General features: G+C 38.5%; 3 protein-coding genes across 4 annotated transcripts in view; 2 read left to right on the top strand and 1 right to left on the bottom strand.

Moving 5' to 3' along the window:
* rsf1 (remodeling and spacing factor 1) overlaps positions 1-3,686 on the top strand; it is a 21,801-nt gene extending 18,115 nt beyond the window's left edge. For both annotated transcript variants that reach the window (XM_015385670.1, XM_015385669.1), the window contains exons 16-17: positions 351-548; positions 666-3,686. In XM_015385670.1, coding sequence (XP_015241156.1) covers positions 351-548; positions 666-1,483 — 1,016 coding nt within the window. In that variant the 3' untranslated portion in view covers positions 1,484-3,686. The remainder of the gene's footprint in view (positions 1-350; positions 549-665) is intronic.
* A 7,440-nt stretch (positions 3,687-11,126) lies between these two features.
* The window catches only part of capn5 (calpain 5), a 23,383-nt gene continuing 7,063 nt past the window's right edge, over positions 11,127-27,446 (bottom strand). Inside the window, exons 3-13 of the mRNA XM_015385680.1 lie at positions 26,296-26,427; positions 18,435-18,643; positions 17,197-17,389; positions 16,933-17,126; positions 14,617-14,694; positions 14,254-14,449; positions 14,040-14,162; positions 13,757-13,953; positions 13,544-13,665; positions 12,594-12,730; positions 11,127-12,517 (exon numbers count right to left, since the gene is read on the bottom strand). Coding sequence (XP_015241166.1) covers positions 12,341-12,517; positions 12,594-12,730; positions 13,544-13,665; positions 13,757-13,953; positions 14,040-14,162; positions 14,254-14,449; positions 14,617-14,694; positions 16,933-17,126; positions 17,197-17,389; positions 18,435-18,643; positions 26,296-26,427 — 1,758 coding nt within the window. The 3' untranslated portion in view covers positions 11,127-12,340. The remainder of the gene's footprint in view (positions 12,518-12,593; positions 12,731-13,543; positions 13,666-13,756; positions 13,954-14,039; positions 14,163-14,253; positions 14,450-14,616; positions 14,695-16,932; positions 17,127-17,196; positions 17,390-18,434; positions 18,644-26,295; positions 26,428-27,446) is intronic.
* On the top strand, positions 19,115-22,454 carry omp (olfactory marker protein). Its single transcript, XM_015385681.1, has 2 exons — positions 19,115-19,846; positions 20,812-22,454. Exons 1-2 carry the CDS (start codon positions 19,646-19,648, stop codon positions 21,241-21,243), a joined length of 633 nt encoding a protein of 210 aa, XP_015241167.1. The 5' UTR covers positions 19,115-19,645; the 3' UTR covers positions 21,244-22,454.

Raw genomic sequence — 27,446 nt, 5'->3', positions numbered from 1 at the left:
AGGAAGTTATTAAAAAAAAAAGAAAACGGCTCCATACCTTTTCCATCTCTGTAAATGACATCAGAGATGGAAAAGAATGCTCCTAAGGTTGTTTTATGAATGGAATTTTTCCCCCATTAAATAAGTGTATTCAAATAATCGGATTCTTCAAACATTTTTAGATTTAGCCGCTGTTAAATACATCTTAATTTAATTTGAGGATAAAATGGCAGCTTTGAAAATATCTTTTTAAGCTTTTAAAACTTTGATTCATCCTTCGTTTTTGTGGAAATGATCCAGTAAAATGAAATGAATCCTGTAACCTTTTCCGACCTAAACTGGCCTCTTATGCTCCTGTTTCTGCGCTGCAGATTCTGATCGGTTTAGCGACATGACGGACAGTGACGCAGACAACAAGAGGAGGGGCCTGAGGCGGGGCCAGCGGCAGCAGGTCAACTACCGGGAAACATCGGAGTCGTCGGACAACTCAAGGACCTCCACCAAAAGGGAGCAGGTGAAACGGCGAGGCAGACCGCCCAAGGAGCGTTTCTCAAGCGACTACAGCGACGGTGAGCTCATCTCCTTATTGCTCTGGAAGAAACAAGCCATTGTGTGATCTGTGTTTTATCAATGATTATTAAAAAAAAAACATTCCCAGGCCTTTCATATCTATATTTTCTCTTTAGTGTCGGGTTCCTCAAAATACTCTGAGGAGGAGGATGATTATGATGATGAGGAGGAAGATGGTCAGAGGAGAGTGGACAGGAGGAGAAGGAGAGGAGTGGAGGAGGAGCTTCGGAGCAGCAGGACTAAAGAGAAGCGGAAAAGATTTGAGGATGAAGAGCGGGAAGCAGGAAGGAGGAGGCTAAAGAGGAGGCAACTGGGGAAGGGGGGCGACAATGACGACGACGGAAGGAGGGCATCTGCCAGGACGGACAGAGATGAAGAGGATCCGGAGAGGATGGGCAGGGGCAAGAGGAGAGAGATGCTGTCGCAGCAGCGGCGCAAACGGCTCGCTCTCATGCTCAAGAAGCGGAGGCCGTCGACTGACGAGGAGGACGAGGGACAGTCAGAGTCCGACTCGGAAGATTCACAGTCCTCATCAGGAGATGATCGCCCGATCCGTAAAAGACTCAACCGCATCGACTCGGATGACGAGGAAGAGGAGAATCTCATCGATTCGGATGACGAAGCAGAGCGGGATGAAGGACAAAAGACGATGACTAGAAAGTCCTCGGTGGGGGGGCAGAGAGCTGACGACAGAAACGAGGGCGGTTCTCAGGAAAAGGGGACGGGCCGTAGCCTGTCCCCATCAAACAGACATCAGACCTCCAGAGACCCTCCAAAGCCTGGGACTGGAAGCCCAGCTGTGGGCAGAGACGCTGCAGCCTCAGGCCGATCAGAAAGGCACAATGGCCCCAAGCATCCAGCCCCAGATGAGGAGGAGGAGGAGGAAGGCCAGTCAGACTCATTAAACTCTGTCCAGAGCAGCCCGCGGTCATGATGGCCGTGCTGGTGTAAATAAAGGTCACCTGTTTTTGTTTGGTTCTGTGACATCCAGAGATCCGCTCTGAAACCGGGTCCATCTCTCACACCATCCGTCTCACTGTTACTCTGTGGTAGAACGCTACATCCCAGCAGACGGACGGAACACAAACGCCCAAAATCGTCGGACCAAAAGCCTCCCGACGGCTTGTCAAAGAAACCTTCTCAGACTCTGTCCTCTGAGGCACAGACCCCATTGGATCCAAGTAACATGGAAGCAGCCGGATCCTTCCACCGATGGTAACCTGGAGTTGCGTCATTTTGCATCCTAAAGCTCTTCATCCTTCTTATCGCAGAAACAAACCAAACCCTAAAGGAGATTGTTGGATCGGACGTTTTACATGGCGTCATTCTGAGTTTAAATTTCTCCTGATGGGGGAGGCCACTTTTGACTTCCTTATTTGATAAAAAAGAGCCTCAGTCTCCAATATAGCACTGGCTGGACAAAAAAAAACGAAAGATTTTAGGAAATTGTGACAAATATTAAGATTTGATATTTTATTGGTTAAAATAAAAAAATATATATAGCAGATTATTACTACCAGTACTGTTATTACTTCCTATTTATTTAAATTCACAATCCAACATGGGTGTTTTTGCATTTGTACCTCTTTCACTTTTTCACATTCTGTCATGTAGTGAACACAAAGTTCAGCATATCCTTTCTTTTGATTCAAGAAAAGAGAAAATGATGCATGATTCCCAGGATTTCCCCTCTAGAACAAAGTGGTTTTCATTTGTGACTCTAGACTTTATAGATGCACCCACCTTACCGCAGTAAAGGTGGGTTGTTAAAGACAAAATCCCCTAAACGCTTAGAGCATCTACTGTGTGTGGAAAGAAAAAATGGAAACAGTATGGGTTAAATGAAGGTTTAGGTTGTGACTCCAGCTGGGAGTTAAACGAGTTCATCATGAAACCTCAGAATGTGCCTTTTAACATTTACCCAGTCAGACAGCTTATCTTTTAAAAATTTGGCCATTAAAAAGCCCCATAAATTAATCTTTGTGAAAGGAGAAAAAAGGCTTTTTATTTTTTCACTAAGAGCCTCATAGTTTCTACCCCAGCAGCAGAACTCTCTAATAACTGTAGATAAGCTGGATTAAAATACAAGGAGGTATTAAAAAAGGATTGGTTTCTCTAACGAGCTCCTGATGCTCATATCTGACCCCCAATTATAAGACTGGGTGTCTCTCTGTCATAGGGGATGACCTCTAACCCCTCTACTGATTCCAGATTAGATTTAGGTCTACTCGGGTATGGCTGAAACAATTAATCGTGATTAATCGATTATTGAAATAATCGTCAACTAATTTAGTAATCTATTAATCATTAATATAGAGAGTAAAGAGACTCTAAAACATGCCTTAGTGGACAGCGACCCACTTAGAGCAGTAATTATACCAAAATTGTAAAAAAAAAAAAAAAACACAATATGTGCTATCCAGAACTCCTCAAGTGGAAACATTTTAGTTTCATCTGATTTAATTTAGCAAAAAATCCTTAGGGAACCTTTTTCCAACAGATTATTAATCAATCAATCAAAAAAAAAAAAAAAAAATCAACAGATTAATTGATTTGCAAAATAATCATTAGTTGCAGCCCTATACTCAGGTCTTTGAAATTCTAATATGCTTCAGGTTAGATTTAAAGGGATGTTTACACACACAGGTGGACATTCTGGAGGCAAATACTGGTTTAAATCTATGCATCTAGGATCAGGAGTTACTGTCTTTTAGAAAATATTAATGCTTTGAAGCTTGTGGTTCAATTAAAAAGTTAAAGAGGTACGTTTATTTTTGCAAAGCACTGTGTGAGGTTTAATTGCTAAGTGATTATTACATATATTTTTACTTTACTAAACACTGCCCCACCCCCCACCAAACATTTTATTCAAATGTAAACTGAGTTTGGTTTCAGTGTTCAGTTTCAGGTTACTTTTGTGGTTTTTTTTCTCCCAAAACTTGGACCTGAAGGGTCCATGTTTGCTGTACATACAGTCTCTGCGTTGTCCATTGTAAGATAATAGATGTCCTGTTTAGTCTTCTTGTAAAATATAGTGTTATATTTTCTATAAGAAGGTAAGGAGGGGGATGCTGCTGCCAGTGATGTGTTCAGATCCACCTGCTTTCCGCAGTTTTCTTTTGAGAGTTTGTTGTGGAGAAAAAAACAAAACCCTTGCGCTCAAGAAAAATAAGCCAAGTTTAATGATTACGTTTTTATTTTAATGTGTGTTTGGAGCCTGAAAGAGCTGAACACTACTTACACTTAGATACTTGTTTATTTTGGTTTTTATATAGATTTTTAACATTTCGAGTCCTGATGGATGTAATAAAACTAAACAAAAAACACAACAAACACCCTGATTATTTATTTGGCAGGTCTTAAGTCTGGTTCTTCTGATTATTGGAGTCGAACTAAAATACTTTGAGTCAAATAACTTCAGAGTGCTTCAGTTAGGCTTTTAACGGTAGGAGACTGATTATTTTTGCCTGTTATAAATAACCACACATATGTATTTTCTATTAAAAAGTCACGTTTTCTGCAAAAGAATGAGGGTAAAAACACTACATATGCAGTACATACAGTAACATACAGCATACAGGTAAAACAACACGCATCCATTGATTCCCCCCATTTTAGTACAACAAACCGTAATCGCCATATTATACATATATTTTTCTTTCTCATTAGTAATTATCCTGTTTATTTCAAGTTACTTATCTTCCAACAGCACAGAGAAAAACATACAGGAAAATATATCAAATCCTGGAGCTGGATTACTATTGGTTTGCTTTGACTTTTAGTAGCGACGCATCATAAAGTGTTTACATAGTGGCTTTATTTTTCCAAACTTTATAAAGTTCGAACTTTATAAAGGTATACTTTAACTTTATAAAGTTAAAGCATAACGTTTTTTGGTCAGTTGTGCTTGGCAGTAGATATATCAGAGTTTTAGTTACAGAAAAATGGAACATGATCTGCCTAATAAACACCTTTTATGTCTTTTTTTTTATACAGCTGCAGTTTTGGTTTTCTAGCCTTTTTTCCCTCCTTTCTTTGGTTTTCTGATAAGGACTGCGATATATTTAATGCTATATTCTGACCCCTGCTAGCTTTGATTGAAACTACTTTACTTACTGTCGAGTCATCTCCTTATGTACAGTTTAAACTTCAAAATGTTGGTATTTCTGTCCACTTTTAATCCGGGTGCGTCTCACTGCTGTAGGACTTTTTAATGTCAGATCCTCTTCAGGGTCTAAACAGCCCCAATTCTGCTTTTAACTATATTTAAACAAAACTTACGTCAAAAAAAAAAACAGGCCCCATAGGCCACCTTGCTGCACTAGAGGTCAGAATTACCATAGCAACCAATGATGCAGCATTTTACTAAGATTTCCTAAGTTTAGCCTCCTTTGTTTCTGGCAGAAATGTGACCAGGAAGATTTTAGGAAACCTGTTCATCGAATCTTGCTCCCTTCCGCTTCCTTTTTTCCCCCAGTACCTTGAAAGAGATTTCCAAACAAAGTCGCCGCCGACTGAAATCCAGCAGGCAACCAAACATCTAGGCTAAATAAACTCCTTTATCTTTTTGTAAGCAAACTTTATTGAGAACAATTCACCATCTAAAACTCTTTAAACAGCCAATGGGTTGATTTACGGATGTGAAAACAGCTCCTCTGTTGTTAAAAAAATGCCAAGTATTTCATTGATGTTTATACATAAATGTGTTTTGCCTTTTTTTTCCTGTTAATTCCACTTGTTGCACGACAGAGTCTAAAATGTTGGTCAAAAAATGATTTATTAAAATAGTTACATATTTTTTAAAGTTTATTAGTTATTGTTGCTTGTGCCTGAGAAAAAGGAAAAGCTAAAACTAATAATGACCTGGATAAAGGGGAGAAAAAAAGAATATACAGCAGAAAATGTTAAATTATTGAGCATTAATCATGTAAATGTGAGATTTTTGTTACAAGAAGTTTTTTTTTTCAGAAGCCACCTGAAAACTGAGCAGATTTGTTTGTTATCAGAAGTATCTTTAGCTTTTTTAAACCTAACCGCAATCAGGTTTTAGTTTAGCTCCAAGTAAATAACCAAATGTTCTTTCAGGTACTTCCCTGTTGTTGTTCAACTGTAGGATTACGTTACAATAAGCACCTGTAACTGGGTTTCAGTAGCTCCTAAACATCTTTTCTTCTCATCGGCTAGTTTAAACGATTTCCTTGATGCAGATATTAGCAGGTTTGTATCAGAGTTTGATGCTTGTATTTCTGTGGCCACCGGTCCAGCATCATTCCAGTCAATCTGCTGTGCTTCGGTTTCCACCATGTTTAAAACTGGCACCGCTGGATGTGAATACAGGTCCTTCCATTTTTCTCTGTTGTACTGTTACTGTAGTGCTGCTGTAACAAATGTTTTCTAAATTATTAAAACCAACATCTCCAACAAGTCCTACAATCAACACTGTTTTGTTTTGTTTTACTTTAGTACGTTTTCCCTTCTCTGACTAAAAATACTCAATATTTGACATCTCTGCATGAAAAGATCCACCAGAAATCATGTTATGGAGTAACTTTGTGACGTTTTTCTTTTGTCAAATATATATATTGAGCTTCTTAAATTTTTTTTTTTTTTTTACACAAAACTAGAAAGCCAACCATTAATACAGAAGGGAAAAAAGAAAAAGAACAAAGTCCATGGTGGCCATCCAAAATGTGTAAGAAACCTTATTTAGAGTCAAAATGCAGAGATAAGTGTTCTACATGGGAAATAAACAGACACCATGTTGTTTCAAACTTAGTCATTTATCCATTCAGTGTATCTCGTTTTTTTACTCTTTTAAAGAAATATATCTATATATCATATCACACTGAAAAAAACTGAATCTAAATACAATGTTTTTTTCTCAACATAAGTGCATTTTTTCTTGAATTGAGGTAAGTGAAACACTTTGCCAATGATATAAGACGATTCACATTTAAAATAAGAAAAGAACATCTGAGTTGTCTCATTTCAGGTGTTCATTCCATTGTCAAATCATTGTACCTACCTACTCAAATTAAGGTTAAATACACTTACCGGTAATTTAACATTCAATTTATATCCTAAAAAACTGCCAAAAACTTTAAGGATATTAAGAATGTGTGGAATGGATGTGAGAGGATCTGACACATACACGAGGACATCGTCTGCATATAGAGAAATTTTATGTTCCTGGTCGTCTCTGAAGATCCCTTTGATATCCGTACACTGTCTAACAGTAGCTGCCAAGGGCTCCATCACCAAGGCAAAGAGCAATGGGGAGAAGAAACTATGGTGAATAAGTGCTATTGGTGCTGACAGAATCCAATGGGGAAGTATATAAAAAGTTGACCCTGGAAATAAAAGGATTTGCAGTGAAGCATTAAAATTACTATTGGGCAGAGCAACTATGAGAATCGTTGCCTTTTTTTTTTAAGAGAAGGGATATAGATGTCTGGTGCATTGTTTTTGGGAGACACTTGGAGTTTAAACTCCATTGCATGCATCTTTTAGCAAAGGGTCTAATTTACCAGATAACTTCTTATAAAATTCGGAACGAAAGCCCTCCGGACCTGGTCATTTCCCACTTTGCATACATGAAATTGCATGATTAATTTCCTGCAAAGAGATGGATTTATCTTGGGATTCCCTAAACGTATCTTCCACAGTAGGAATATCCAGCCCTTAGACAAAACTGTCGATTAGCCACGGATCAGGAGGAGGTTCAGAAGTATATAAATTTGAATAAAACTCAGAAAACGGTTTCATTAATATCCTCTGGGTGTGATTGCAGTCGACACAGATTCGATTTGATCTATAACATGAATGGTGGTTATATGCCTAAGACTGTAGGCAAGAGCCTTGCTTGGTGTTTCTCCGTAATCATATAACCTATGTTTACATTTCAGCATGGCACGTTCAGATTGGCCAGTTGAAAGCATTTCAAATTCAGCTTGAAACAAAAACTGTTTGTACAATTCAAGGGATGGGGAATTTGCCTAGATATGTTTATATCAGAGATGAGATCAATTAGTTCTGTTTGTGTGGCTCTATGCAATTTATGTGTAGATGCGTGAAGGGGAATAATCTGTCCCCTCAAGAAGGCCTTTAAGGTCTCCTTAAGCAGGGATGGGGAAGTTTCATTATTTAAATTAGTCTGTAAAAATATGTCTATGTAGATACTAGCAAAAGTAACAAATTCATCTGACATAAGAAGAGGGATCTTTTCGGTTTAAGAGGTTTAAAATCAGCGTCACAGGAGCATAGTTAAATATGACCATACTACTGTAATCACACAACTCTACAAAAGAGTAATGTTTGACGTATGAAGAAATAATCTATGCGTGAACAGGTGCTATGGACAGTGAAGAAACCTCCATGGGTCAATCAAAGGACAGGACTGCAAAAGGCTTTCTATACGATCGGCTGTTTTGGATTTAGTGACGATATGAGTGAAAGATCTATCTAATAACAGATTCATTACACAACTACAGTCAGCTGCTAATATGAGCTAATAGGTTTCCAAATATGGTATAGTTGACAGAGAAATATTCACAAACTTAGAATCATCCCAATTAGGGGCATAGACACAGGCTAATGTTACAGGCAGGCCATAAAGTTTGCCCAGCACAATAACAAAACGACCATTAGGATCCGATATGGTTTCAGAGGAAATAAATTGTTGTGATTTGCTGATTAAAATGCCAGATCCTCATACCTTTCCTTGGAAAGTTGAATGATTCACCTGTCCCATCTAACCTCTCTTCAGAGCAATGCACCCAGACCCTCGTATATGTGTCTCAGTAGGGAAATTATATCAGGTTTTAGGAACTTAAGGTGTGCTAAACCTTGTAATGCAAGCTGGATTGTCGCAACATCTGAGTTTTCAGTCTCACAACAGACTCCCACTAACCAACCGGCTTGTAACAACCTGCGAGTCGGACCAATGACATGCCAGCAGTGTTTGATAACATAGAACTCAACTCAGTTCTACACATTAATTTGGCTTCTGCCAGCTTAGGTGGGCTAGGACCTTGGAGCGCTTGATGGGATGGCTTGTTGGGATGGTTTAGACTGTTTACATGCCAATTGGTAAATTTAATTGACTGCCTACTCTTACCGCACAAAGTATTTAAGCAAGCCATGAGTGACATTGATCCTGCTAGAAGGATGACTCAGATAAAGGCAAAAAATTAAATCATACAACTGTAGGTGGACCCAACAGAAAACACGACAAGACCTTCGGATGGAGAAAAAAAAACAAGAAATAAAACCCCTCCATTCTGCACTAACAAACATAGTGCATACACCCTCCTGCGATTAGCCAACATTCACCGTCTTGGGTTTCTAACAAACAGGGAAATAATAATAAATAATAACAGGCCCAAGCCTCTATAAGCAAGAGTCAATGACAAAAGTAACAGTTCAAAATACTACAAGTGAATGGTCAAATAGGCAGTAATAATATCCTCTTTAGAATAAAGGATGCACTGCCTTGCTGATAGGCACCAGAATGTGCAGGTTGAATACTGTTTAAAATCAGCGGATCACTGCTGCCACTGGGCCCATTATAACCCATCAGCAAACATTTTCAGAGAAAGTGTTCAAAGGAAATCACATAACTTGGCAATGGCCTAAAATGTTCACGTCGATCAAATTAAGGCACATAACATTAAGTCTGGCTGCAGCAGAAGAATGTTCTCCTATATGTAGGATAAGGTCAGATCAGGATTTCGCCTCCTCTTTGAAAGTGATGCGATGTAGCTGGAAAATTAAGCCCAAATTTCACATTCTTGGTGTTTTTTAAGGAGCTCTTCGCCTTCGTGAAAGCTGTGCGCACTTTTTCTCCACTTCTGGAGCGAAGTCGGGAAAAATGTGTACTTGCTTCTCCTTTTAGAAAAGCTTCTTCTTCTGACCAGAGATTTGGAGGATGTGAGATGATGAAGGGTCTCCTGCACAGGGTTTTGTTGCCAGTGAGCGATGACCATGGTCCAGACATGTGGTGTATTCAAATCTCTTTCAACACATTGGTGCAAAACTGTCCTTGGTCTCTCCCTTCCTCTATTCCACTTAGACGGATATTCTGGCGACGGCTGCGACTCTCCAGATCCAAGAATTTCTCTGTCAAGTGCACACTTTTGATTGCAGACGCTCCACTGTAGTTTTAAGAGTCCTCACTGTTGAGGTCCGCTCAGTGGCAGCTTGCTCAAGTTCATCAACACGCTTAGCACGCTGGGCATTAGCTGACTGCAGAGAGCTGACAGTGGTGTGCAACTTCTGATGAATGGAGACTATTTCTTGCTGGAGGGCAGCCATCTGAGAGTCCATTTTCGAGGCTAGCAATTCAATCGCCGTAATAATCTTATCGACTGCATCTGAAGAAAGCAGAGATGCAACATCCTCATTGGCAGAGCTAGACGCTTTCTTGATAGCAGCTAAATTAGCAGCTTTGCGCTTTGGCTTCCAGACATGTTTTAAGAACAGCTCTGTGTAGATGTAATATTTTCTACTCAACTGAACCGACAGATGTTATATACCTTCAAGACGAAGTTTTAGCTTATTTATCGTTTTTATGTACTCTTATAATTGATTACATTTACAGTTTTATGCAGAGATCATCGACCTTGCGGCCTCACATGTCCATTCCCCCCTGGGAAACCTAAAGTTTTTAATTTTTAGGAAAACATACAGCACTAAAGAAACCAAAAAATTCAGTATTTTAATTACTGTTGATTCATTACACTAACTTAAATTTTTTAAGACTATGTTTCTTACAGACATACAGATAAGGAAGAAAAATCTAAATAGTAAAAAACATCAAGACGTCATCAGTAAAACATTACAAGATGTTTATAGAAAGTTTAGAAGTAAACAAGAAGTTGAGAGAACAAAAGTATTCTGGAGTCAAACGAGAAGCCATTTGTCTGACGGCTGCTGCTTGGCCCAAACCGAGTCAACGGGATCATGACCCCAAACAGATGTTCTACTTTAAAAACAGAAAAGAGTTCAGATGTTATAATGGCTCAGTTAGAGTCCAGACTGCACACTGCAAAACTTAATGAATTGATGCTGCCTCAAACAAAGGCCTAGATCACAGGTAACAACGGCGTGAGAGATGGAGGAGGTTATAAAAGCTTTTTTGGAAGATTCTTCATACAAACAAAATTACATTTTTTTCTCTCATTTTTTTGCTTATTATATTAAGCTTTGGAATTAAAATAATTTCATAACCAAGTTATCTTTACAGGGTTTTAATGTAAACACACTTCCCATTATTGCAGTCTTTTCAGTACAACAAAACCCACATTTTTTAAAATCCTCCTTTAGGTGACTTCATGCCTCCATTCCTTCTAAATGTTCATTGTTACTTGTTTAAGCCTCTGTCTGTTTTTCCTTTGCGCGTGTGTGCAAAGGTGTGTGTACTCTGTGCTCATTTTGTTTCATTTCAAATGTTAAACACAAACAAAATGTAAGTCTGTTATTGTCGAACACAACCAGCAGCACAGTTTAGTGCAAACACAGATACTGTTTTTAATCATCTAAACCTTATTCATGTCGAAAGATGGTCGAACTGAAAATCGTTGATTGGAAAGGTTTAATAAACTCATCTTGCATGTACAAATCAACACACAGCTCTGTAAGGCTTTATATTAAAACATTACATCATGAATCAATAACCATTAAGCAGAACACATTAAAAAAAAAATAGAAACAATTCATGAACCGATTTATGATCGGCTCTACGGTTAGTAAAGTGGTTCTTACCCAAAACAAACAGCTGGGTTGGTCATTTATTCTCACCCAGGGAAATGAACATGCAGCCTTGTGTAATAGCAGCAGTGACGTATAAACCGGCGTTAGCAGGAAAAGATTACAGCTGTGTTTAACCTGAAAAGGTTATTAGGTTCTGGGAAATGACTTCATTTAATTGAGGTTGTAAACAATGCTAATATAGAGCATCATGCTAGGAGGCAACCTTAGGAATACATGTGTTGTCATGTCTATAAATGTCACAGTGAGATCAGGCTTCAGACACAGGTTTCTTTGGAACACAGCGCCACCTTATGGCAGAAGTGGGAGATCTCTACTGCAACATTAGTTTAATAAGAAACTGTAAACTTTTAGGCACATTATTTCTGGGAAACCTGTTTGATCTCCTTGAATTGATTTCTATCTGGACCAAACAAGGTTTGCATAGCTCATCCAGGCCACAGTTTAAACTTCATTATGAGGCATGTCGCGCGCAAATCAGAAGCAAAATCTGCATCTACAGGATAATACCGGAGGCACCTGATCAACAACCCAGTCAGCCTGACATCAAGCCTTCCTGGTTTAAGATGCTTCTTGTACGTAATTCTGCAGTTCTCTGCAGAATCGTAAGCTTTGCACCGATGCCATAAGCAGACGAGGACATAAATTTAATACAATTATATCAAAAAGTGTTCATAATCTACAATTTCAACCAGATTTAACAGAATTGAGATAAGAGCTTTAAAAACAAGCATATTATTTAAAATATAAAGTGCCACAAATAGAGAAAAAGCTTAAAAGGTGTTCAATTCTTACTCCCATTTAGATGGAGCGCATAAACTCAATACTCTTAGTAAACATGTAAACAATATTCCTATGGCAACAACAAATCATTAATGTTTTTTTTTTTTTTTTTAAGTGGTGATTAACCCAAAGGATTTGTTTCGGTGTTCTGATTGGCAAACATTGTTTTTAAACTGAAATAGGATGTTAAAAAATGAGAATGTTATGGTGGCCCGGTGAAGATAAAAACAACCAATCAGCATTAGATGCTGGTCAGAACCGAGCTGGTTTCTAAAACCAGGGTGATGGTACCAGGGAGGTCGTTTTCGTTCCGGTCGCCTTTATCCTTCAGGTGAAACGTCTGCTGGATTTTTCCCTCCTCGGCCGGCAGAGTCACCTGACCCAGGAAGCCGTCCTTTAAAACGTTGCGGTTGTATATCTGAGGGAAAACATGAACGAGGTGGTCAACGTCTTCGTCCTGATTAACAAACACGTCCAGAGAGAGCAACACAGACCTCAATGCTGACTGGTCGGTTGGCTTTCTTCCTGTAGAAGAGCCCCTTGGTGTTGAAGTTGGGGCTGCATGTGTTCTCAAAGACTGGTGAGCGAACCTTCTCTCCTTCACAGCGAATGATCACGTAAGGATCTGAGACTGGAGACACACAAACTTTCCAGTTCATTTTGTATTCAGGACATCAAATTAATCACTGACCCACGTTTGTAGGTTTTGACAATAATAAATCAGCTTCAAGCTTTTCTAACACAATTTGTAACACAGATGCTACTTGAATTTCAGCCGCAGTTTTTTCTCGTCAGTAAAAGCAAAGTTTTGCACTTCTAGTTCCCTGATAAAGAAAAAAATAAAACCTAAAATGTTTGAAGGCTACTCTTTATTGAACCATTTGAGAAGTATCCTCATAGAATCGTTTGATTTCAAGACAGGAATGATATCAACAAATCCTCCTCTTTCAGTTGCATTTATGAATTTGAATGAAAGCCAAGGAGACACTAAGCATCCAGATTCTAGATCTTATTTGATTGACTGAACTTTATTGATCTCACATTGGAGAAATCTACCACTGCATTTAGCAAATCCCCTTGGGGAGCAGTGGGCTGCCATCGTGGGGCGCCCGGGGAGCATTCAGGGGTTTAGGGTCTTGCTCAGAGACCCAGAGTGGCAGTCTGTGGGAGTGGGGTTCGAACTCAGAACCGGAGGATTCCAAGCTCTATGCCCTAACCACTAGGTCGATGCTCCCCCTTGCTGTAAGGCAACAATTCTACAGGGACACATTTTTATTTCTTTAGTTTGTTTTAGTTCTGTAACTTTAGAGAATCAGTGTTTTCTGTTTTCTGAAAAAATATGCACCATCTAGTTGAAAAGATAAAAGAATTTTGTTCTGGGCAGCATTTGGCAAGTAGATTTGACAGTTTAATTGGGGTCTGAATTATTGGGAAATTTAAGGACCTCCGCCTGAGTCTTGTCCTGTGAGTCCGTCAGCCTGCACCACATGGACCTGAGTGACAAGTGAGGGGTAGCCACACATCCCAGACCAGCAGGTCTTTCGAGGCCCATCAACAGTCAGCTCCCTGTGGGACAGACACAATGCAACAGAAGGTCTGTCTATATAATGTCGTACTTTAAGTTGCAGGCTGAGTTGTCATAATGATGTTTCCGTACTTGCAGTCAGTAGAAACGTCGGCAAAGACGCGAAGCAGAAACTCTCCTTCCAGGCCGGGATCAAACGTGGTGGGAATGATGACGTAACGGCCCTCTGCCAGCTCGATGCGTAGAAACACAGACCTCGCGTTGATGTAGACGCTTCCTCCAACCTTCTGCTGGACAGCATGCATACGGTAGGTCCTGTTCAACTCCACCTGAACACAGTTAATCAACTTAAATCTTAGTTGCACGATTAACGCGGCACTCATTTTATACCTTGACATGGATATTTCCCTAATACCCTCTCTATGTTGAAACCAATCGCCAGGTTTTCTCCTTGCCCTTCTTTCAGGGTGGCTCTGCGGTCTTTTTGCTGAAGACAGATCAGTATCTCATCTTTTGGCTTCTTCACGTCGAACACGTACTGCAACATGAAACGATGAAAGATATACACACGTTTACACCTGAATTAGAGGCTGTCGATCAGGTTCCCCTGGTATAAAACTGAAGAACACCTGTGGGTTCTGAAGATAGGTTTGCTTATTATTGGCGCAGCCTCCAGCACGATTGCGAAGCGGGTCATCATGGCGGCGCCAAGAACCCCGCAGCACGGCTTCCTCCCACGTCTTGTGTAAACTCAGATAGGATGTGTTAATGAGACGACAGAGGATGAGGTCTGTGAAGTTGGTAACGAAGTCATCAAATGTCATCCTGTGGTAAAAAATGAGCAGAAATTAACATAAAAGTGAAGGAAGCAGTCAGAAAAAAGTTTAAGTAGAACCAAACTTTTATTTAAAATATTTATAGCAGTAGTTGCTGTGAATAATTGTAGCTAACCTTACTTGGCCAGTAGGTGGCAGAGTTGAACTGAAACTCACCAGAACTCTCCATCATCCTGCACTGTGACGCCCATACTCTCCCTCTCACCCTTACTGACTTTCTTCCACTCCTCAGAGCTGAAAAACAACATAAAAGGTTCAGTAATTAAACCGGTTTGTGAAACTACGTCATAAAAGAAACAAAACAGATGTGACTAAATTTGCATAGCTAAAATGAATCAGGCTAAAGTTTAACATTTAAATGGTGAAGCATTATCTGATTAAACTGATTCTTCAGTTTGAGATTATTGTAGTTAATAGGTCTGCATTTATACTGGGAAAACCATGTCTCCAAAGATTTTTAAACCCACTACATGATTGTGTTACATCATGGAAATAATCTATCAGGAATAGGACTATGGACCTCTACAGGTGTGGTTTGAACTCAAGTACAATTTCTTGATGTCTGAAGGTGTAAAGTTTATCTGTTCAACTACACACAGATCTAAAGAGTGTAGATTGAACATCCATCAAGCTAGTCAGGTGAAATACTAGTGGAAGGGTTTTAGTGAGACTCATTTTAGAAGAAAAACAAATGAGGATGTGAGAGTCATATCCACAGTGAAATAAGAGCTGTACTGACATGGGCTGAAAAGCCACTGAGTGAGGAACAGTCCAGAGTATAGAAATTATTTACAAGGCGGCTTAAAGATGAGAACATTAGGGTTTTAGAGCAGCCATCATGTAGCACTGATCTCTGTGCCATAGAACGTCTGTGGTCAGAGCTATAAAGGGTGTGTGAAATCCAACCAATCAGACTCCATTACAGCAGGAGGAATGGGACATAGTTGTAATGAACCACTGTGAAAAGCTTGTCAACCAGATTAAAAAGCCAATCAAACCATTTCCATCAATATGTATGTAAGCTAATACATTTGAAAAAATTGACCTCTGATTTTAATGATTAGTACAAAGAGATGTTACCAATAACCAATGCAATAACAGTAGATGCAGCCAGGGTGTTTGATTGGTGCAATTCCTGAAGCAACTGTCTCACTAACTGACTATTCTGCAACAAATGAGGAGAATCGAGGTAAACGTTGCTCAAGAATCTAATTATTTAAAAATAACAAGGAACTGTTTTAATTTTTGATGTTTCATAGAGGAATTTCAGGTTGGTGCTTTAAATCTCTGTCCAGTGACAAATGGTCCACTGTTTTTTTTTTTCCCAGGGTTTTATTGTCATCACACCGTCACAAGTACAGAGCAACGAAATGAAGGCCCAGTCCAATTTTGTTCAGAGTTTTCGTGCTTGTTAGGAAATGCCGGCTCCAGCAGTTATTTTACCCATTGCTTGAGCCCTGAGGACCTTTCTCCGTGTGGCCAACCAACTTTTCTTTTCAGGGCTTTCAGCACAAAATTACACAAATTGCCAAGGCAGTGCGTTTCTCTATAGTGAGTTTGATATTCCCCTTCTATTTGTTTGGCTTCCGGAAAGACGAGTCAGATCAGCTCCATCTCACTGCAGAGCTGAGTCCGACTTGGTTTTTAGCCGTACAGTGTGAGCAGGTAGATTGCCTGACAGCGTTGTGCTGCACATACATTGTGAGATGTGAACTCGCACTGTACGACTAAACCCTATGGTTAGTCATACAGTGTGTGCAGTAACTACGTGCCACGATTGAAACAAATCGCAGTGTAAGCCCGGCTTGAAAGGAGAGCAATGGGGACATAATGCATTCACAAATATGCATCTCAAAGTGCTAAAAGATGGTTAAAAAAGATGAAAATGATCAAAACTAGATTAAAATGATAAGTTATTGATTATTAGACCTGGAAAGCTACCTTTGTCTAACAGATTTTAGTCCAGGAATCAGTCTCCAGATGTTAATTAAGCTCTAAACACCAATTTGTTACCTTCATTACCTGCTTCAAAACATCTGCTTGACCCAAAATATTTCAAACCAACCAAGAATCTTAATGACCTAACACAACATATCCGTGCTTTGTATGGTGCTATTAAAAATACTCAGGAAGAAAGAGAATTTAAGAACCTCTCTTGTGTACTTAGTTAATACTGTGCATTTTACTGAGATTTTTTCAATTCTTCTTCTCTCCTATGTCCCTTTATGAGGGTTTCATGCTGTCTGGTTGCTGTTTATTTTCAGCTTTATTTGTTTAAAAACTTGCCACAATATCTAAGTTCAGTCATGGTGTTTTGGTTTACTTGCATAAAGATCACCTGCATTTTTCCCATCATTTTGTGGAGCATGCAGCTGAGCATAAATTGCCCTGATTTTTCTGGTCTCTAGAAGAAGCTCTTCTCCAGTGCGATCGCAACATAAAGCTGTGTAATCTTCAGGAAGGGAGGTTTACCTGTCGCTCCAGGGCCCGTTCCACTCTCTCTGACCCCAGGGGTTCCTCATGCGGATCATGTTGAGTTTATCTGACTTGAAGTAGGCCAGCAGGCCATGGCCGAGCCTTACTCTGCGGATATCAGTCACAGCATAAGCGTGGCCTTTCACCAGGCCGGAGGATAGTTTAGCCTCCATGTCCTCTGCGGTAACTGCCTGGAAGAAGAATTCGTTTTTTAGTTTCAAACATTCATCCACTGTGGGTTTGCCTTTGTCTCCTTCTTACCCGGATGGAGCAGCTGATCAGGCCTCCTCTGCTGTGCACCTTTAGGACTCTTTCAAACAACTCATTCCGTTTCTCCTCATCGTCTTTGTACCCATTCTCAATCAAGTCCATCGGCTCACAAATGCCCCCAGTAAAATCCACCAGAGCGTCAGCTGTGTTGCCCCCGTCCAGAGCTTCGTAGCATCCATACATCCTGAAAAACACAGACAGGAAAACATCCAGTTAGTTCACTCATCAGTTAGGCCCTTAAAAAGTTCATTGTTTTGATTTTATTTCAATAATAAAAAAATTAAACACTAACTTAATGCTTTATTAAATGATGAACCAGTGCCAGGTAAATTTATTCTATTGTTATACATTTGAACCAAATAAATCTCTATTAATCCCAAAGTGAAATATAATGTAACTCTTGCAGGCGTTTCTTTAACCAGTGTGTTGATGGCTGAAGGCAGAAAGGATCTCTGTAGTGTTCTGTTTCTGGAGAATCCTCTGACTGAAGGCGCTCTTCTTTTCCTGACAGGCTGATGAAGAGGAGGCCCAGGCTTTTCCATAACGTTCTTCATTTTATGAAAAATCCACAATTTTCATACGGGTGCTCAGAACAGAGCCTGCCTTCTTAATGAGTGTTTGTCTTTTTTAAAGTCCCTACCTCTAATGCTGCTACCCAAAAAAGAAGAGGAAAATCTTACTTTAAACATCAAAAGAAGTGCAGCTTCTTGCAGCAAACACATTGGTACCTAAGCTCCTAAAGGAGAACAGTCTGCTGTGGAGTTGCATCTACAGTCTACATTGTTGTGCAGGTGTACAACAAGATACTCCAACTTCTCCATCCCTACCTAATCAATAACAAGGTAATGGTGTTTAACCCTTTCTTGTTTCTTTTTTCTACAATCTCCTACCTTGATTTATTTACATTTAGAATAAAATTAATATTTCCAGTGCATTGATACCATTGATAGTATTTATCATGATTATTTTGATTATTGAAATAATGTTGACCTCAATTAATGTCACACAAACACTGAAACATGTCAGTTGCCAAAAGAATAACCAACTTGAAGAAAAAATAAAACAAAACATCAACATTTTACATTTAAAACAGAAAGAGAGAAAACAGGAAAGATGAAAAGGAAGACAAAGAGGTTGAAGACAAAAAAAGGACAAGAAAAAGAAAATTTTGTAAATTAAAAAATCATGACAGAAACCCTGAAAGATAAAAAAAAAAATGGATGTCTCACTTGGCATAGGCTTTCTCCACCAGAGCGCTCCAGAACTCATTGTTGTCATTGGAGTGGCAGTACACCAGCTGTCCGTTCACCGTTGGAAGCCGGTCATCAATCACCACGTCTACCCACTGACCGAACCGCCAGAACTGGAAGTGAAAGATTCCGGCGTACGAGTCAGGGTTTTCTTTGTCCCACTCCTGGTCCTTCCAGTCTGGAATTACCTGTCAGAATAAGAGAAAAATGCAACTCTGATCCTCAGCTTCAGTTTTAAAAGTTAAACTTTTCCAGAACAAATACAGTGTTGGCTAAACATATCAATTCCATCCAGACTAACTGAAAATTGCGTAGCTCATTCTTCCAGTTAAGCTACAATCGCCCAAAGAGCCGGCTTCTAAAACTTTTATCACTGACCAGATGTAACGTGTAAATAGCCAAGTTTTCTTTAGTTATAATAACACTTCCATTTGCATAAAACTTTTTAATCAGGGGAATATGCCATCCTTCCATCTCTTTTGCCAAATCCCTGTTGACGACATATTAACGTTGATGTAACAGCCCAACTTAAACCTGATTGAGGTGAGCGATATAAATAAATACCAGATCCACTGAGCTGAGACGAGCAGAGCTCCCAGAAGCCCTCAGGAAATTCTCAACGTTCCCTCTTGGACGTCATCACTATCCCAGTTGCCTAGCATCTTCAAACATCACTCACCAACTCAACACCTTGAAAAAACCTCTGAGATTTTTTTATCTAACTACCAGACATTTCCCAGAGTATTCTGTTAGGGGGGGATATTTCCACTGATATAAAGACGAAATATAAAATAAAAAAAATTGTAAAAATCATATATTTAGAAAATATATAATACTTCAGACAACGTGATCAGCAATCCTAACTTAAAGTCCCGGATTAAAATGATTCTAGTTAAATTAGATTATTAATGTAATATTTGAAGGATTTTGAGTTAAAACACTTTTTAAATTTCTTAATATAAATGAGAAGTTGTTTTCAGCCAGACTCTGAAGTCTGTAATCCAGTCAGAACAATTGTCATTTTGGGTCGATCTCATGTCCTGTTACTCTTCCCCATCCATTCATTACAGTCAATATTTCCAGACTAAACTACCCTGTGGGCAGGTGGGGCGGGCGGAGGCTGGGGGCTGAAGAGAGAAACTCAAACAATGTGATGGAAACAGTTCGGAGGGGAGGAGGAGCTGGAGTATATGACAAGTGGGAGGGAGGCATTGAAGAGAGTGAGATTAGGCACTCCACCAGGACTCCATCCATCTGCAGATCCCTACATACATCCGAGCCTTTTCCTTTCAGAATCGAGGAATACGACTTCAAAGACGGAAATGAACCAGCAAAGACAATCCTCTGAGAAGTTGGTGCTGGACTTTAAGGAAGACACGGCTCTGACCGAGGTGAGATTTCACTTTTTAATTACAACTCCTTACTTTCTCAGATAAACGACAGCAGCTTCAGAAAAAAAAAAAAAAAGTTAGTACTTTACGCTTCAGAAGAGAAATCTCTGCTCATAATGCTAAAATGACACCTTTAGAAGTGAATGACACGTTATTTTATGTGTGCAATGTTTGTATTTAGTAAACTAAGGTGATTCTGCTGTTGTGGGTTGTTTGGAGGTTTCTCTTAGATTCATTAAGAACTAGAGGTAAAGTTTATATTTGTAAATGCTTTCTATTTAACTAGATGCAACTGTTATATTTCTCTAAGCCTTTTCAAAAGTGTAACGAAAGCTTTACTGACCCTCAGCCTTAAAAGATGTTTCAGTAATGCCAGTGAAATGCAGCAGCCACAGATGCTCTGTTTGAAGCTGATGTGTTTTTCAGCAAACGCTGAGGGTCATCCAGCTGAATCAATGTGTGCCTAACATCACTATAGCTAATGCTGGAATTGATTTTTCTAAAATCATGCATCTGATTGGTCAGGGTGACTAATCATAGGGAGGCTGTTGGTCACAAAGGCCCAATACAAAGTAAATATGAGCAATATCATTCTAGTAGCATTTTAAGGTGCACTAGGCCAACATTCTCCACAATATCTATGCCACTGATCTATGCCTCTGAAAAGGCGAGTCATTAGGATCATTGTTGGCCTGGCTGACCAAGCGTTTTGTGCTCCTGCATGGCAATGGGGGTTCAGATGATAGCGGGAAGGAATCAACTCTATCCCTGCGTTGTAGGTTTTTGAGAACTGGAACCTAAGACCAGGTTTAGCGGTTGTTTGGTTTCTCCAATATAATGTTTCTCAAATATGTCTCCCTACTATCGTTAGAGGAGCTTTATCAAACACCAGCAGAACTGTCTTTAACAAAGTGTAGCTATAGAGCATTTCTTGCTCATCCAAATCTTCTCTGTTTTCTTTGCAGATGATGCGTCTCCGCGTCTCGTCTCTTCAAAAAACAGGGCAGAAGCGTCAGGACGGTGAGCGTCTGCTCCTCCCTTATGAAGCGGTGTATCGTCTGGACTTCCCTGTCCAAGAGCTGAACTTCTCCCGCTGGTACTTCTCCCTCTCAGGCCACGGCCGGGTCACCATCACCGGCATTTCCCAGCACTGGACCCCCGATCTTACTAACCTGATGACCCGTCAGCTTCTGGAACCGATCGGGACATTTTGGCGAAATGCTGAGGACCCTGAGGAGTCGCCACTCAAGTGGCTGGAGGCAGACATGCAGGAGTTCGGGGAAAGGATTGCGGAGTTAGCTAAAGTGAGGAAGGTCATGTATTTCCTGTTTGCTTTCAAGGATGGGTCCACAGCAGCAAACCTCAGCTGCACCATCGAGTTCACACCTGAGAAATGACCTTAACCTTCAATTGGTTCAGTCTTCCTAGAGAATCTGCTTTCATTTCAGTGTGAATAGTCTCCTTCCACCCCATTAAACATTAGTTATACACCAGCATGTTTTTCTTCCTTGTGCACATTCCCTTAATCACTGCTACTGCAGAATTTAACTTATTTTATAAAGCAGAAGATAAAATAAAGTACACACAATTGACTTGAGAAAACAGAAAATAATAAAATAAAAGGCAAGTCATGGAAGAAACAACCTGTGGATTTTTGCAGCTACTTCTGGAACACCGGATAAAAAACAAAACAATTAAACCAGATTAATAAAACCAAGGAAATTGTCATTGGTAACCAGCTATTTTTATTTAGTGTCAAATTGTTGAACTTATGTTTAGTTTTTATCCTTTTTTTTTATTGTGATTTTAAAAGAAATGCATTTGTTAGTAAGTAAACAGGAGTGGATGAAATCCCAAATATCCACAATGCATACTACTGACCTGATGGATAACAGAGATCAATGGGGGGGGGGGGCTAAATTAAACAGCCTCTGAAAGCTTCACTGGGAAGGATGAGGGAGAGCGACAGAAACAAAGGCTGACATAGCAAAAACAAAATGCTTTTTTCCACTCCACACTTCATAAGACATCGACTCAATCTGACCAGTTTTTCAGAAAATAAAGCAACATAGACTTTTTTTTTTGCTTGTTGTTTCTCTTTCTTTCTAAGAGCTGCGACACAAAGCAGAGGAATAAAGCAGGATTTACAGTAAAACTGATCCTTTATCTTTTCACATTCTGATCTGACAACAATATTATCAAACAAAAGTTTAAAATGATTCAAACTGCCACAAATGTCTTCTACCTTAAAATATACTTTCAATCCTTTGGCTTTCAGGGATCTTTTCTTTGCACTTTTAATGTAATTGGATGGAACAACACATGGGCACCTCTAGCCTTAACCCAAAACAAAAAAACTGTTCTCCTCACCGAGGGAAATGTGTATATTATGTTAAGCCTTAGAACATGAAGAAAAAAGCAGTATGTTCCATTAGATGCAAAGTTTCTCATGTTGACAAAATATTTTCTTCCATGTATAACACTGATCCCTTTGCTGTATTGTGACGTGCCAATAAAGTGTTCATATAGTTTCTACCTCTCTGTTTTTTTTTCCTTCTCTCTAACTTTATGTTTGATGGCACTGGCAAAGACCATCAAGAGTCTAAACTCTCTGAAAAGCTGAAGCGTTTCCCTCTGGGATTCAGCTTCATTATTCATATTCAACACACAGAGCCAACATGATTATATGTATATGCTACTCTGTTAGCAGGTGCTACACTAGTGGAGTAAGTAAAGACGCACCGATTCAGTTTTTTCCTACCAGACCCAAAATACCTGGGCTGAATGCATCAGTTGATATGATATCCCATACCGATCTGAATAAAATGTTTTTTAAATTAACCGTATAACTTGCCATGTGAGTAAAGGTCTTACCCTAGACATAAAAATTGTTTAAAAAAAAAAAAAGGTAACAGTATATATTACATTATTTATTAACAAATAAGCACTAAAAAGAAAGAAAAAAACTGTTCCATGTAAAGTGCACTAAATTGGATCTCTGATATCTCATATCTCTCTTTAAAATTGATACATTTTCTTTCAATTGTTAAACATCTTCGTGTTTAAATGTAAAGTTTATGTAATATATTGATTAACATAAACTGTTGCTGATAACTGTTATCGGAGTAATATCAAGTTATCACTTGATCAAATCTTTTCTAACATTTTACTATTAAATAAGGTGTGTAAATTTCGTGCTGATATTGTGTAGTGTCAAAAATCAAAGCTGCAATATCAGTATTGTGTTGGAAAGATAAAAGCTGTCTGGGAAAACTCCCAGTTTAATATATTCCACATGTAACTACTGGATCCATTGTCCCACACTGTTTTTATTTTAAGCTGTTATTTTCATTCTGTTGCATAATATTTGTGTTTTCCCATTTAAAAAAAAAAGATAAAATAATCCAAATCACAAACATGAGACAAGGACCATGCAATCAGTACAGAGAAATGATAAGGAGTCAAAATGCTAGTTGGCTATTTAGGTAAATGTTAGAATTTACAAATATGTCTATTTAATCACATTAATCTTGTCTTTCATTGAACAGAAATAGAATATAACAGAAATGTAAGGACAGTGAAAGGTAAAGTGGGTGCAGAAGGAGATTTAAAAAAAAAATAAGATCATTTGGATAAGAGAGTTAATGAGGGGACAATTACTATAATGAAATATGTTTCATCTTCGGTTCAATGTGTCAAAAAAGCTAAGATTTAAATTCTCTTCACCCAAAGGAGATATGAGCATACTTTATAGAAAGGAATGTAATGTAGATTAAAAAATATGCTTATTGTAAGAGTAACAACACTAACATTAAAATCAGGCTTAACTGATAACATCCTTATTAGTCTGGGTCAGTTTCAGTTTCCAGCAAAATGTCGATTCTAAAGACCCATGTTAGATCCAAACTGGTGAACAGGGCAAAGAATGAGAATTTTAAAAGTCTGACAGTCTCTGAAAGTAGAAACCATTCTTATTCATAGAGCAAACTGTTTCTACACAAGTGTAAAAAAATAAAATATAATAAAATTAAGCCTGCAAAGGTTAGACAATTACCAAAGCAAAAACATGAAGTTATGGTTTTGTGTTTCTCTGTCTGTTGTCTCTTCTTCTATATTAGTTTTAAGAGCTCTCATTAGGAGAAATCAATTCCACTCTACTGGAAGTATATTCAAAGAAAGAGAATAAGAGTCAAAACTAGAGCAGATATCACTGTCAGAAGAGAGCGCCTGCCTAATGATCTGAGCCATGAATCAGATTAAAGATAAATCTGAATTCATTTAATTAGCTTACTGGGTTTAAAGGATATTATTCCAAATGTACTGACAAGAAGAAAAATATACAGCTCTTATCTTTGTATATTTATCCATGGGAAAAGATGATTTCAGCCATATTGAATGTATATATGTTTGAACATGTTTAAAAAACTTCATATATATATTTAAAAAAACCATCTTGTTTGGCTTAAACAATATATAAATATAGATATAACAAAACTAACTAAGAAAATATTTTCTAGACAACTGTTAGGTCCACAGAGACAAAATGACACCAGGAAAGAGTTGAGTTTCCTTTCAGCCAATGGAAAACTGAGAGCTACAGGGGACCTCTGAGACAAATGAGGGAACAGTGGAAAAAAAACACAGAGGAAACACACAATTCACAAAGGCCAGACACAAAGCACCCACCAGGAAATGTAATGAAGTGGGGAAAAAGTGCAACGTAGGGCAGCAAATAGAATAAATATAGTTAAGATTGATGTAGCAGATACAAATAAAATATAGATCCATAAAGGTACCCTTCTGTCTTTTACAATGATAACAGTAATTATGTCTTTTGTAATCATAATTGAGCTCCTTAAGAAGAGAGAAAAAGCCTTCTCACCTTTAACACTTGAAAAGCAATTGAACACAGGGTTAAATATAAAGCCAAAGAGTTTTAGAAACAAAGAACAAAAGTAACTCAGAAACAGTCCACTTCCTTTTTAGAAACAAAAAACACTTAACACCTAAAACACTGAACATGTTTTCAAAGAGAAGCACTATAACAGCACAGTGGAAACCAGCACAAGAAACATTGCAAAAGCTATAGTTTAAATAGCAGTTAAGGTAAATTCTGGGGGTTTAGGTCTAAACCTCCTGAAACTCAGGTCAAATAAAAGCCATGTGTTTTGTAAGTGCATAAATCACAATCCTCTTTAGAAGAAAAAAAAACTGGCAATGTAAATGTATGTTACTATTAAACTGTTAATGAACATTACGGTTCATCACCTTTGAAATTGAGACACTGTGTCTTTGATGCCTGGCTGAAATCCTCCATACAACAAACACAAATTAAAAGCCATAAATTTAACTAGTAGAAAGATTAAAAAGGGAATTGTTAACTTCACCTAATAAAAACATTAAAAATCACTGTTAAATAAAAAAAAAATATATAAAAAAAATCTTCTCAATTTTTTCTACTTAACTCCATTTAACCCCTAATTATTTTATTTTATATATAGTGCAGAAAATCAGAAGGTATTTGATCAACCTGTGTGACATGGTATTCAAATACCTAAAGTTTACAAAAGATGCTTTTATGCTTTTATTACACCAAGCAACCCAGAAGTGTTATTGACTTCCATTCAGACTGTAGTGTTTACTTTCGTTCAACAGAGGGCGCAATCTTTGTACAAAGACTAATAACTGGATGAGCTGACATATTCTAGCCTTTGTACAAAAAAATAAAGAAAAATAAAAGAAGTTATAAACACAAGATGTTTCAGAACCTACATTTTATCCCATTTCCAAAAGAGGATTTTTTTGTATTTACACATTTGAATAAAAGATAAACATAAATCAATTTTAAGATCTGAATGAGATGAAGAAAGAAAGAAACAAAGAAAAAAAAGAAACAAAGAAACAGATTTAATTGATCCACTGAGATAAAATTATGTTGTTTTCGCCAAAAGAGGTGAAAGCAGCTTTTCATCAGAATTTGTAGCAACAGTTCAAACCGTTCAACTTGCCCACCCAAAGTGTCTCATTATATGCTCACACATATGTTAATGCAGCCTCTGAGCAGCAGGGTTATTAGACAGTAACAGGAGCCACCTTGTGGACAGTGGATGTTTACTCATATGAGCAGCATCCATTTCTATTGTTTTTTACTGAAATACTAAACACTCATTACTATGTCCCGTCTTTAAGAACAGCAGGTGAGTTGATACATGGTTTAATACTCTAACATCAAACCAACATAAATACCAAACATTTGTAAAGAGTTTCTATAGAGAAAAGTGAAAAGCTAAGACACGCCGCATGATGTAGAGAGGAGAGTGTAACCATATGCTATAGCTATTTCTTAACGCAGAGATCAGAGGTTTCAGTAAAAACATAACTTTTTTTAGCAGTATATGCATAATCATTTTTCTTCTATTGCATGAATCTGAGATGCGTTGACCCCTCACCTTTTGCCAGAGTGCTTCTCTGGAAGCCAGACTGGAACAGGCAGCAACAAACCAGCAGTTTCCCAGTTGGCCTTGATGCAAGTCGTGAGCACTGATCCCATTCACAAACAGGTGAGGGTCGCTGCTTAACTCCTGATAGGAAAGAGGCAGGATGCTATTAGTATACAAAATTTCATTTGTGGCGAACAGATCTATTTCTAGGTTGAGAAATTGTTCTTTAAATGTATTAATCGTTGATGGTTGACCCAAACAGTAATTATCTGCATGTGATTAATCTAGAGCATTAAAGTCTGCTACTGTTGGTGTGGATAAATGCTGGACAGGGTGTCACCCAGAACACTCAGTCAATCATTAAGAACAGAGTAAAGAGTAAATATACAGTTCAACAATGAAAAAAAAAAGCCACTGGGAATGTGAGGCAGAGCACCTGGAGAGCAACCAAATACCAGAGCTAGGATAAACCACAGGCACACACCCAGCAGAACCAGTATGAGGCAACAGGCACTGGTGGCTTTTTTTAAATGTCTCAAACTCTGAGGTCTTGTTGGTATTTAAAACAGAAGAGAAACAGAAGCAGATGTTGTAGACCATGGATTCTGTTGCCTCTAATCAGTGCCTACTTTCCAAATATAAAACTTGGAGAACATTCAAAAGCATTTACATCGTTCCGGTCATGGAAACAACAACATAGAATCCTGGTAAATTGGCTCTTAATATAGTACAGAAAACAAAGATGAACTGTAACTCAGAGACTTCAGAGTTTTTGGTGTTTTCATAGACAGTTCAGACTTGCAGCCTGAGTTCTGATTCCTAGAAGGGGAACTTATGGTTCCACGAAAGTCTAAAACCAGGAAAAAGGAGCCGTCCTCAGCTGTACGGTAGCTCTCAGGCGAATTAGCCACTCTTTCAGCTATGCTGAATGCTTTGTAAAGAAGGGATCATATTTCAGCCTTTGTGTTCTAACATTTTTCTTTTGTTTTGCTTTTTTTTCTCTATAGATAATAACTAGAACAAAATCTTTCTAGGTTTTCCTACCCTGGTGTCACTCAGTCTCACTTTCCTGTCATCTGATCAAAAACAAGTTGAGGCAGATTGGATCCTTTTTAAGACAGGTTCAGCTGGATGCTCACACCACAGGCTGGATCATGAAA

The sequence above is a fragment of the Cyprinodon variegatus genome, unplaced genomic scaffold, assembly GCF_000732505.1.
Source record: "Cyprinodon variegatus isolate N-32 unplaced genomic scaffold, C_variegatus-1.0 Scaffold345, whole genome shotgun sequence".
NCBI classification, from domain to species: Eukaryota; Metazoa; Chordata; class Actinopteri; order Cyprinodontiformes; family Cyprinodontidae; genus Cyprinodon; species Cyprinodon variegatus.
This window is presented reverse-complemented; position numbering and strand designations above follow the sequence as displayed.

Coding starts and splice junctions, on each gene's coding strand:
- omp (XM_015385681.1), top strand. CDS start 19,646: ATGACAAGTGGGAGGGAGGCATTGAAGAGAGTGAGATTAGGCACTCCA. Junction 19,847..20,811: donor AAGACACGGCTCTGACCGAG/GTGAGATTTCAC, acceptor TTTTCTTTGCAG/ATGATGCGTCTCCGCGTCTC.